Below are 12,285 nucleotides of genomic sequence, written 5' to 3'. Positions count from 1 at the left end.
TCTTAAAAGAGGGAATTCTAAAAGAATGTAGGAGCCCTTATAATACCCCAATTTTACCTGTGCGTTAAAACAGGTTGGACAATGATGGAGACCCTGAATATAGGTTTGTTCAAGATTTACGAGCAGTTAATGAGCATGTCATTGCACCCCATCCAGTTGTTCCAGACCCGAGTTTGATATTAAATACCACCTAGGGGCCAGTATTATACTGTGCTTGATTTAACAGGAGCCTTTTTTAGTATACCAATAGCAGAACAAAGTCAACATATTTTTGCTTTTACCTGGCAAGGGAAACAGTTAACCTGGACACGATTGCCGCAAGATTTTACTAGTTCACCCACTATTTTCTCTCAGATTTTGAGAAATGATTTGCCAGATTTCAGTTTTCCCTGTTTGTCTGTTCTTATACAATATGTGGATGATCTTTTACTTGTAAGACAAAAGAAAATTGTATACGTGATACTAAATATTTGTGTTGTCAATTGGTGCAGAAGGGTCATCGAGTCTCTCCATCCAAACTGCAGTTTTGCCAGACTAAGGTAAAGTACCTGGGACTTTTATTAAGTCTGGGAAACAGAGAAATTGATCCTGAAAGAGCTAAAATAATACAGGAACTGCCAAGATCTGCCACTAAGTAGCACTTAAGGGAATTTTTACGGCAAGTTGGATTTTGCAGACCTTGGATCCCTGGATTTAGTGAAATAGCAAAACCGTTGCATGAAGCAACTAGGAATGAGAAGGTGGAATGTGTAGCATGAGGATCTGAAAGAGAAAAAGCTTTCTGGACACTAAAGAATGCCTTATTGATTGCCCCAGCTTTAGGACTCCCTGATTATACCAAACCCTTTAAACTTTATTGTGATGAGATAAAGGGAACAGCCAGAGGAGTTTTAGTCCAAACTTTAGGGCCTCATGAAAGACCAGTAGCTTATTTTTCAGCTACGTTAGATCCTGCAGTAAAAGGAACTCCGTTTTGTATCCGAGCAATTGCAGCTGCAGCTGAGATGGTAGAGAAATCTCGGTCAATTGTTTTAGGACATGCACTAACCATATGCATACCCCATGAGGCAGAAATTTTGTTAAAACAACATGCTAAAAAATCTCTTTCACCCCAAAGAGCACATCGTTATGAATTGGTATTGTTATTAGCTGACAATTTGAAATCGGAAAGGTGCAACATGCTTAACCCTGCCACATTGTTACCTTTGCCAGCTGATGGTGAAAAAGATACTCATGACCGAACGCAAATTTTAACATTTACTAGCAAGTCTCGAGATGACATAACAGATCAACCACTTGATAACCCGGAGACGAGTCTTTTCACAGAAGGATCATCATATTATGATAAAGGACAACAGGTTGTGGGTTTTGCGGTGACGACAGACACAACGGTATTAATCGCTGGACCTCTACCTTTGTCTCTGGGAGCGCAAGGTGCGGAAGTTGTTGCACTGACAGAAGCAGGCAGGTATGCAAAAGGGAAAAAAGTGAACATTTATACTGACTCAAAATATGCTTTTGGAGTGTGTCATGCAACAGGTGCCCTCTGGAAAGAGAGAGGATTTCTAACTTCAGCAGGAAAAACGATTGCTCATGGAAAGCAGATAAAAGATTTACTGGAAGTGATTCAATTGCCGATAGCTTTAGTGGTAATATATATTAAAGCTCACACAGGAAAACCAGATGCCATCTCAAAAGGTAACCACTTGGCTGATCAAGCAGCCCGAGCAGCTGCTAGGCATTGCAACCTTCTTATGGCTGCACTGCAAACAAAGGAAGAATGGACAAGCCCACCGGACATGTGCCAACTCTATGAATCCTTAACTGAAGATGAACGATCCTTATGGGAACAACTAGGAGCTCAAAGGCAAGGAGAGCAATGGATTTTGAACAACAAACCTCTGTTGCCAACAGGGTATTTATTGCCCTTAACCCCGCTGGTTCCATGAGAAACCTCATGGAGGACCGGAGAGCATAGCCTCCTGAATCCAAAGTCTGTGGGCAGCGCCAGGAATTTACACTGCAGCACGAAGAGTTTGTGAGAATTGTAAACTCTGCAAGCAATATGCTACATTGCGAATTAACCCGCCACAAGGTAAAAGGCCTCCAGCCACCTTTCCTTTTCAAAAGCTCCAAATTGATTATGCTGAGATGCCTAAAACTCTGGGTTATGCATACTTGTTAGTGATTGTAGATCAGTTATCCGGATGGGTAGAAGATTTCCTAACAAGAAAGAATGATTTCTGATGCAAGTGGTGGAGGAACCAACAAGGAAAGGCACTCTGCTGGACCTTGTATTAACAAACAAGGAGGGACTGGTGGAGGGTGTGAAGGTTGGAGGTAGACTCGGCTGCAGTGACCATGAAATGGTCGAGTTCAGGATCCTGCGTGGAGGAAGCAGGGCGATAAGCAGGATCAAAACCTTGGACCTCAGGAGGGCTAACTTTGCCCTCTTCAAGGAGCTACTGGGAGGAATCCCGTGGGCCAGGGCTCTCGAAGGCAGGGGGGTTCAAGAGTGCTGGTTGCTCTTTAAATGTCACTTCCTCCATGCTCAGGAGCGGTGCATCCCCCTGAGAAAGAAATGTAGCAAAGGAGGCAGGAGACCTGCATGGTTGAACAAGGAGCTTCTAGCGGAGATCAGGTGGAAGAGAAAGGTCCATGGAATGTGGAAAGAGGGACAGGCCACTTGGGAAGAGTACAGGAATGTGGTCAGAGCGTGCAGGGATGCAACAAGGAAGGCCAAAGCCCACCTGGAATTGAAGCTGGCAAGGGATGTTAAAAACAACAAGAAGGGCTTCTTCAAGTACATCAGCAGCAAAAGGAAGGCTAGGGACAATGTGGGGCCGCTGCTGAATGAGGCGGGTGACCTGGTGACGGAGGATGTGGAGAAGGCAGAGCTACTGAATGCCGCCTTTGCTTCAGTCTTCAGTGCCAAGGCAGGCCCTCAGGAATCCCAGGCCGCGGAGGCAAGAGAAGCAGCCTACAGAGAGGATGACTTTCCCTTGGTCGAGGAGGACTGTGTGAAGGATCGCTTAAGCGATCTGGACGCCCACAAATCCATGGGCCCTAATGGAATGCACCCACGAGTGCTGAGGAAGCTGGCGGATGCCATTGCTGAGCCACTCTCCATCATCTATGAGAGGTCCTGGAGGACAGGAGAGGTGCCCGAGGACTGGAGAAAGGCCAATGTCACTCCAATCTTCAAAAAGGGCAAGAAGGAGGACCCAGGGAACTACAGGGCGGTCAGCCTCACCTCCATCCCGGGAAAGGTGGATGGAGCAGCTTATCCTGGAGGTCATCATCAAGCAAGTGGAGGAAAAGAAGGTTATCAGAAGTAGTCAGCATGGATTCACTAAGGGGAAATCATGCCTGACCAATCTGATAGCTTTCTATGATGGCATGACTGGCTGGGTAGATGAAGGGAGAGCTGTGGATGTTGTCTACTTAGACTTCAGCAAGGCTTTTGACACGGTCTCCCATAACATCCTCCTAGGGAAGCTCAGAAAGTGTGGGCTGGATGAGTGGTCAGTGAGGTGGATTGACAACTGGCTGAATGGCAGAACTCAGAGGGTTGTCATCAGCAGCGCTGAGTCTATTTGGAGGCCGGTAACTAGTGGTGTCCCCCAGGGGTCAGTACTGGGCCCAGTCTTGTTTAACTTCTTCATCAACGACCTGGATGAAGAGTTAGAATGTACCCTCAGCAAGTTTGCTGATGACACCAAACTGCGAGGTGTGGTAGATACACCAGAAGGCTGTGCTGCCATTCAGCGTGACCTGGATAGGCTGGAAAGTTGGGCAGAGAGGAACCTGATGAGGTTCAACAAGGGCAAATGCAGGGTCCTGCACCTGGGGAGGAACAACTCCATGCACCAGTACAGGCTTGTGGTGGACCTGCTGGAGAGCAGCTCTGCGGAGAGGGACGTGGGTGTCCTAGTGGACGACAGGTTAACCATGAGCCAGCAGTGTGCCCTGGCTACCGAGAAGGCCAATGGCATCCTGGGATGCATTAGGAGGAGTGTGGCCAGCAGGTCGAGGGAGGTTCTCCTTCCCCTCTACGCTGCCCTGGTGAGGCCCCATCTGGAGTACTGTGTCCAGTTCCAGGCTCCCCAGTTCAAGAAAGATGAGGAGCTACTGGAGAGAGTCTAGCAGAGGGCTATGAGGATGGTGAGAGGACTGGAGCATCTCTCCTACGAGGAGAGGCTGAGGGAGCTGGGCTTGTTCAGCCTGAAGAAGAGAAGGCTGCGAGGGGACCTAATAAATGCTTATAAATATCTGCAGGGTGGGTGTCAGGAGGATGGGGCCAAACTCTTTTCAGTAGTGCCCATGGACAGGACAAGGGGCAATGGGCACAAACTGAAGCACAGGAAGTTGCAGCTGAACACGAGGAAGAACTTCTTCCCTCTGAGGGTGACGGAGCACTGGAACAGGCTGCCCAGAGAGGTGGTGGAGTCTCCTTCTCTGGAGATATTCAAGACCCGCCTGGACAAGGTCCTGTGCAGCCTGCTGTAGGTGACCCTGCTTTGCCAGGAGGGTTGGACTAGATGACCCACAGAGGTCCCTTCCAACCCCTACCATTCTGTGATTCTGTGATTCAAAATCAGTAAAGATTTTGTTCAAATAATTAATTCCACGATATGACGTTCCAGAAATAATTGACTCAGATAGGAGAGCACACTTTACGGCAGCTGTTTTGGTTCAAATATATCATGCTTTAGGAATTAGACAAAAATTACACACCCCTTATCATCCGCAGTCCTCTGGACAAGTAGAAAGGATGAACAGAACTATTAAGGAGAAGTTAGTTAAGGTTTGTAAACAAACTGGATTAAAATAGCCAGAAGCTTTGAACTTAGTTTTATGGGATATTACAAACATTCCAGGACAACCTGTAGGAGTGTCCCCTGCAGAAATTCTTTTTGGCAGAATTCTTGCTGTTCCGGGAACTTATGTTCCAGCAAAAACTAGCCTTTTGGATGGAGATGAACAAATCACTCAATACCTTTTGTACCTCCAGGATTCTTTGTCCCAGATGAGAAATCATGCTTATTGGTATCAAGGTATATCTCCTGAAGTCCAGCTACATGATATACAGCCACGAGATAAAGTTTATGTGAGAAATTACAAATGGAAAAATAGATTCGAACCAAAGTGGGAAGGACCATACACTGTACTACTAACCTCTTTTTATGCAGTTAAGGTTGCTGGGAAAGAGACCTGGGTCCATTATTCTCACGTCCGGAATGATACTGAAGAGCAATGAATTGGGTATATGTGTTGCTAATTTTTCTATGTAAAATACCTGTTAGCAGTCTCCACGGATTCTGGGTAAGATCAACAACACGCTATCAAGATGCCGGTACCAATATCGCTAATCTTATGTATAGCAATTTGTCTTGCGAACTTAAGGGCCAAGCTGCAGGAATGAAGACAGACTCTGGGCGGTTCATTCTTACCTCTGACTGTCCGAAGATTGAGACGAGAGACGCTATCAATCTATATGGAGATTCTCTGCAATTCTGTGTCAACGTACGAACTCTGCTTGACAATCGATGGGATACTTGGACCTCCAGCTACAGTAGCTCTAAACGGTTGCATGTGTACCAGGACTGGGATAGTGGCAAATTCTCTGTATTTGCATATCATATTCAGTTACAAGACCCCCTCTGGGAAAGAGGAACATGGTGCTACAATCATCATGTGGGGAATTTATGGCCGTGGAGATTGGTGCTGTCATAGATATGATTTATCAGGCAATCGTTTTTATGGTGAATTTAGGATTGTGATTTATGGCTATACATGTACTAACCTTTTGAATTTGATGTCTGTCTTTAGGATTAATCAACCTACTGTATATCAAAGCATGCAAACCCCTCAATGGTTAAGCAGACGCCTAAAGGGTCTGGAGGAAATAAACCACAGAGAACAGATTGAAAATAAATGGCATAATAACATGTATGTGTCACTCCTGAATTCCTTTATTAAGAATCTAAATCTAACCAAATGCTGGATCTGCGTCTCGTTGCCAAAAACTGTTGATCAGGGATTCCAGCTAATAGGTATTCCTGTACCTAAAGCAGTAAATTGGAATCGATATTGGTATAATACTACATTCACTGACACCTACAAAGAGCAAATCTGGGATATTCAGTTACCCAAGCAAGGGAACTATTCCCAAGTCCATTGTGTTCAAAGATGTTATCCTTCTACGTGTTCTAATTGATTCCTATGCCGAAATCACACTTTTGTGGGAACTTGGACAAACTGCCAAACCACAACCACAATAAGTTCTGGGTTGCGGTTAAGCTGGCAAGCCCCTCCAGATTCAGGTATCTTTTGGCTTTGTGGAACAAAAGCATATAAAGCTTTACCTCTAGCTTGGGGAGGAATTTGTGCTCTTGGAGTTCTCACTTCAGATTTGCAAATACATCCTAAAGTTTTACCCAAAGACACTTGGCACATGACCTATATTAATCGTTGGAGAAGAAATCTTAATCCCCTGATAGAAAGACCTACAGGATTTCACTCTTTGCTCCGTTGGTTTATCCCTTCTTTAGAGGTAAGTGAATTGGAAAAAGCAATTCTTAACATTTCTGGAGAGACTGAAAAACTAGCAAATTCCACAGCACATGGACTGCTCACTTTGCAAAAAGTAGTTTCTGAATTCTCAAAAATTACAATACAAAATAGGATGGCATTGGATCTGATATTAGCTTCCCAAGGAGTGGTCTGCACCATTTTAAGTGTAAGTTTTTTATGTACACCGATCATAGTGGAGAGTTAATTACTGATGTGCAGAAAATTTGGCAAGTTAGTAAACAGATGCAACAAGTGCAAAAAGATGACACCTCGCGGGGATTCACTGATACTGTTTCTTGGTTAACCTCTTGGTTCCCGAACCTAGCTACTTGGTTAAAGAAAGCTTTAGTAATCTTATTCTTTGTTGTAACAATAGTTGTTTGTCTGTTTGTGAGTTTTCAATGTATATTAACTTGCTTAATGTCAATCACTAAGAAGTGCAAAAAGAAGTTTGGAAATATAGTAGTTAGTAATAGCAGGGATGCAATAAAAACAAAAGGAGGGAATGTTAGAGAATGATTATAAAGAAGATTGATTACAGAACAGAATAAAATTATAGAACTAGAACACAGATTCAGTTGTGTAAACACAGCTGTGTTAAGAAACCACACAATCGGTATGTTGCAATTGGGATAGAAACCAACCGTACCGATTGTACCAAACAGAATTCACAAAAGAAGATGAAGGACAGACGACAACTCTGAGACAACACTGAAACCAGCGAGGGAGAATTCTACAAAGACAGAAGAATAGAAAGAAATTAATAAATGATGTACTTAAAGGAATGGAACGGTTGCTTAGAAACTTATGAAGATTCTAGACTTGATGTAATCGGTTTAATAAATGTATATCAACTGGTCTAGCGAGTTCAGCTTGGCCACTCACTGAGGTGACGGACGAACTCTGAGTTGTGAATAAAGCAATACCTAGTGTAACCCACTCGTGTGAGAATAAAATCTTTAACATTTTTCTCAGATGTAACCTGAGCTGCTGTTGTCTGCTCAAAACAAAACTGTTTCGATGGCCTGCCATAAAATGGCACAGCCCTCTTGCCATTTGCAGAGCCTTGGTTTGATTTTTCTCCCACACCGCAAGCAATTTTGACAGGCAGCTCACTAACACGCTTGTAAGCTTTTGTATCAGCAACAGAGGGTTCAGGAAACTCACACTTTGAAGCTAAGTTGATTTTCTCACTGGCATCATCAGCATAAAGTGGAAAGAAGATGCCATTTTGGGGTGACTGCTGAACGATGCTGTGAACCAGGCGCTTCACTGTTTCTAACAAGGCTGCTGGCATCTGCGCTTTTTCCTGAGAGTCCACTGTCTCCTCCTCCAAGCCGATATCCTTTTCCCCTGCATGGCATTAGATCTTGCACATCATGCGTTTGTGTCTTCCCTGCAAAACAAGAAGAGACGAAAGTAAGAAAAATTAGTAACTTTTTCATATAGAAATCATGGGCTTAGTACTTTACCTGCCTCGCCCAGAAAAAACTGCTGCTTGAAAACAGCATAGCAAACTAAACCTTTTGCAAACAAATAAGCTGAGGAGCCACCTAAAAATGCACAAATAAAATGGGCAGTTTCTTACAGCAATAGCAGTAATATTGTGATTAATTAATAGCAGTAATACTATAATTACTTAATGTTTGCAGTAATATCTAAACAAAGCTCATGTAGCGGTTGATCTGTATTTGGTCAAGGGCCTGTTTGGACAAAAAGAGTCTGGCAAAGAAAAAACAGAATGATTTTAAACACCTTTGTTAGCTGAGTTGGAATTTGGAAGTTTTGCTGGTTGGGTTTTCCCCGGAGTTTCCTGGAGAAGTTCTCCGGCTCCTTCACTTTTGTGAAGGTACCTCCACATGTCTCTTGATGCTCAACCCACCAATGCTCTCGTGCAGAGGGTGCTCTATTCATTGAGTGTTTCATATATCCAAAGTCAGGTTTGCTATTCTGACAGGGGCCATTGCATCGCCACCAGTGCTGGCCGTACAAATCCACCTCATCACGAAAACTATGATGGATCTAAGTTTCCGAAAAAAAAAAAAAAAAAAGCAGTCAATCAGAAAGGTTCTAATTTTGTATCACTAGTTCCACAATGTATTTTTTAAAAATATATTACCATTCCTTCCATTCCTGCTCTGATTTCTACATTACCAGCTAAAACAGCTGAACCTGGGTGAAATCTGATCAACATTTAGATGTTATTAAAATAAAGCTTCAAAAAAAAAATGACAGGATCTATAGGAATATGTCCTGGCTATCTTGTTTGAACGGCAATAAAACCGCTTTAAAAGCCTGTCTACAGTTTCAGCCTAAATGACACACTGTTTAGCATGCACTGCAAACAACACCATTTTGTGCTCTCTCTCCAGCTGGAATGTTAATTTACCTTATCAGACACATGGTTTTTAAATATCTTCAACTCATTAGCCTCTACTGATACAAATCTTAACTAAAGCAGACTGCTCTTACCCAGATATCATTCTGACCGTGGACCTATTCTGTCCCTGGCATCACTTAAGTTGTTTCAAGTTTAAAACAAAAGCTCAAAGAAAAATACTTGCAGAGAGTATATGTGGGATTTCTGGAAGAACAGGGACATATTGTGAGCAGCCCAGACACTCTCAATATGGACTTGATCGGTTTGTAGCAGCACAGGCTTCAAGCAGCACAGGCCTCAAGGCCACTCTCAGGCCGGCTGCGGGAAAACAGGCATTTCCCAGGCCAGCTGCGGGTAAACAGTCGTTCTATGAATAATGACCACTCACAGTTGAGTACTGCTTATGTAACCCAGGTGTTTTATTGATAGAGGTTTTATGCATAGTGACCAATCATAACTGAGTGCTGTATAGAGTGTTTATGTATAGTGATTAATCATAACCGAGTGTGTCTATATAATCCAGATTCTCTGCTAATAAAGTTAACTGTTATGGATCATATTGGTCTAGTCCTTGAGCCCATGCCACAACAAGTATACTCAAAAAATTAGACAACTAATAACCCACCACCTCTGCCTCAACCTGTTCCCACCCTCATCCCCAACAAAGTAACTGTGGAACTGGCACACATGTGGATGCAAATTTGTATCAGTGCCACCAGTGCCTAACAAGAACAAGTATATTGCTCTTTATCCCACCAGGCATACTGAAAAACCACATCAGGAAAAAAAAATCTTTATTACATTAGGTTAAGTGGATTACTGTGACATTGGCTCCAGTCAAACGATGAACGCGACACGCATGTGTTTGCAGAACTCTGGTCCACGATACTCACGAACCTTGCATTATTAGTAACAAAGAGCAGGGCATGGATCATTTCATGAAACAGTGTCTGAAACGATGCAAATCATTAGCTATTTACTGAAAAGCATTACGTATAGTTTCAAAATTATGCTGGAAATATTTTCCTGCTTTCCATTTATCTTGGTACTGACCTTATTTTCATGCATTCACATGTTCACTCTGGGTCACAAAAGCATAATACTTATTCTGTCTATCAAGCCAAATTCCCTCTATTCCCATACCACCAGAACATGCTGGAGAACATTACTGTAACAAGCAACATTCCAAAAAGGAGAAATCATCCTCAAAATCAAGTCAGATCTTTAAAGAGAAGATCCCCTCTACAACCAAAGAAGGAGACGCTTGTGATAGGGGCGACGCCCTGCACCATTTCTCTTCATTCAGCAAATCTGAACGTTGAGCCAACTCAAACAAGCAGCCCTGACAGAGGGACAAGACGCCACACAAGCGATGTTTACAGCCATATCCTAGATCCTTGTTTTCTGCTGTTGGCCTTTTGACCTAGCAGGTGAAACCACAGCCACTTTCTGATTGCGCTTACAGTCTGTGTTTGGTTTTAATATTAGAGGATAGCTTAGGAGTAAAAAAGAGTTGTTTTTTTTCCTTTAAAAGTCAGTAAAATAAACAAGTGAGTTTAGACTCCTACTCAGCACTCCCCATTTAGAAACATAAAACTGAAAGGTTATCACGATGTTGCAACACAAGCAACAAAAAGGTAAAAAAAAAGCCACCCCTATTCTCTGATCTGTAAGTCACTGTATGTAAGAATCCCACTGTGAAACATAAAATGTGCATATGAAGTGGGGACAAGGCACAATACGCTTTGTGTGCAAATTCACGAGCAACCTTCAGATACCTCAACAAGATCCTTTCTTGGTCTTAACTTCAGGAGCGGCTCGCTCAGATGAATGGAACACATTCCACCTGCTCGTTCATATATGCACGCTCCAGCAGAGCTGAAAGACACGGAAATAAAATATTGCAGCTACTTGCTTCGGTAGTCTGTGAAGAAAATTGAGAGTCGCAGTTAAAGTGCTGGCCCCTTCCAACACACTTCAGGTAACTCAAAACATGACAAAGCGCTTTTAGTAGTTACTTGAAAAACGCAACATCAACAAGCAAAAAAAAAAAAATTAAGCCAGCAAATTCCTTAGAATAAACTGTGACTGAACGAGCAGAAGAAATACTATAAATTATCAGATCTCTTGCAATCACTTAATTCAAAGCTAGCAATCCTGAGGCTGCGCATGTTGGGGCTGGGGTCCGGTAGCTCCCAGGCCTCGTCCACCACCGGCAGTGGGCGGAGGGCCGAGGGGGCCAGCAGGGCCACAGGGCCCACTGCTGCTGCCGCCATCACCTCATCCTCCGCATCCCACCGCTCCTGGAGCTGCACCGCCGGCACCGAGTCCTCCGCCATCCCGCCAACGGCCCGCCAAGCCTCGGCACGTTGAGCCACGTCGCTGCGCTGAGTTCAGCAGAAAACTCTGGAAAAAGAGGAGGCAGAGCGAAAACATGTGGTTGGTTTCACACAGCAGGCACGGTTGACAGGCGAGGGGGCTGCCAGGAGCAACAACAGCGTCACGCTGTCTGTCGGCAAGTCCCGTTAAACACACTGTCGACGCAGAGAGCCCAGCACTATCAGAAGGCCGGGAAGCGTAAGGAGCACACGAGGCAGCGCACGTGAGAGGAGAACGCACTCGCACACGCGTACACGCACTGAACCGGCTCCCCAAGCGCTGGCTTTCGAGTGTCTTCCTGAGCGATGCCCAGAAAATGGGACTGGTGCCTTTCCATCATCCGTCCTCAGACTTTGGAGACATCACGATTTCTCAGCTGAACAGGTTTAAAAATTTGTACAGCTTGCCAGGCCTATGTGAGTATTTACTGTTCCACCGCACAGATCCACTCCCTCGGGAGTATCGACTACCCCAGCCATCATTCCCCTACATTACAACGGCAGCACAGGGCAGGTTTTGAATTCGGCGTTGGTTGAAGCAAGCTTGTGCCCAGGCTGTCCTCCCACAGGTTTCCCTCCACGACTCGTTCCTCTGGCTTAGCAGCAGCATCCACCACTCCTTCTGTGTGATAGTCTCTCATCAGCCTTGTGAGGATAGAATCCAAAACACTACACATGCACTGCTGCCACGAGCACAGATTTGCTCAGAGGACAGCCAGCCACTGGAGGTACTTTATTCAAAGGGGACTTGCAAAGCCTTTTGAATTTCAGCACCTGCCTCATTAGCGCGAGTGTTTTTACAGCCTTGCAACAACCGAGCCAGGCACATGGTGCTTATTTCCTTTGGCAAGTTTGCCAACAGATCGTGGCAATATATCCCTTTGTCCACAGTAGCTCACAAAACTTTGTGTTTTGTGAAAAATGTCACTGAAAATGCCACATGGGATGGCA

The 12,285-nt window shown here is 44.2% G+C and overlaps 1 protein-coding gene across 1 annotated transcript; it reads right to left on the bottom strand.

Annotated features, from left to right (window-relative positions):
• Nucleotides 1-6,234: 6,234 nt before the first annotated feature.
• On the bottom strand, nucleotides 6,235-11,295 carry LOC142360858 (DNA-dependent metalloprotease SPRTN-like). Its single transcript, XM_075416389.1, is given in 10 exon segments — nucleotides 6,235-6,337; nucleotides 7,503-7,820; nucleotides 7,822-7,972; nucleotides 8,332-8,379; nucleotides 8,382-8,598; nucleotides 9,777-9,809; nucleotides 9,812-9,858; nucleotides 9,861-9,906; nucleotides 10,735-10,834; nucleotides 11,066-11,295. Coding segments are annotated over 10 exon segments (1,293 nt in total).
• Between the last annotated feature and the right edge of the window lie 990 nt (nucleotides 11,296-12,285).

This window comes from Opisthocomus hoazin, chromosome 1, assembly GCF_030867145.1.
Source record: "Opisthocomus hoazin isolate bOpiHoa1 chromosome 1, bOpiHoa1.hap1, whole genome shotgun sequence".
NCBI classification, from domain to species: Eukaryota; Metazoa; Chordata; class Aves; order Opisthocomiformes; family Opisthocomidae; genus Opisthocomus; species Opisthocomus hoazin.
This window is presented reverse-complemented; position numbering and strand designations above follow the sequence as displayed.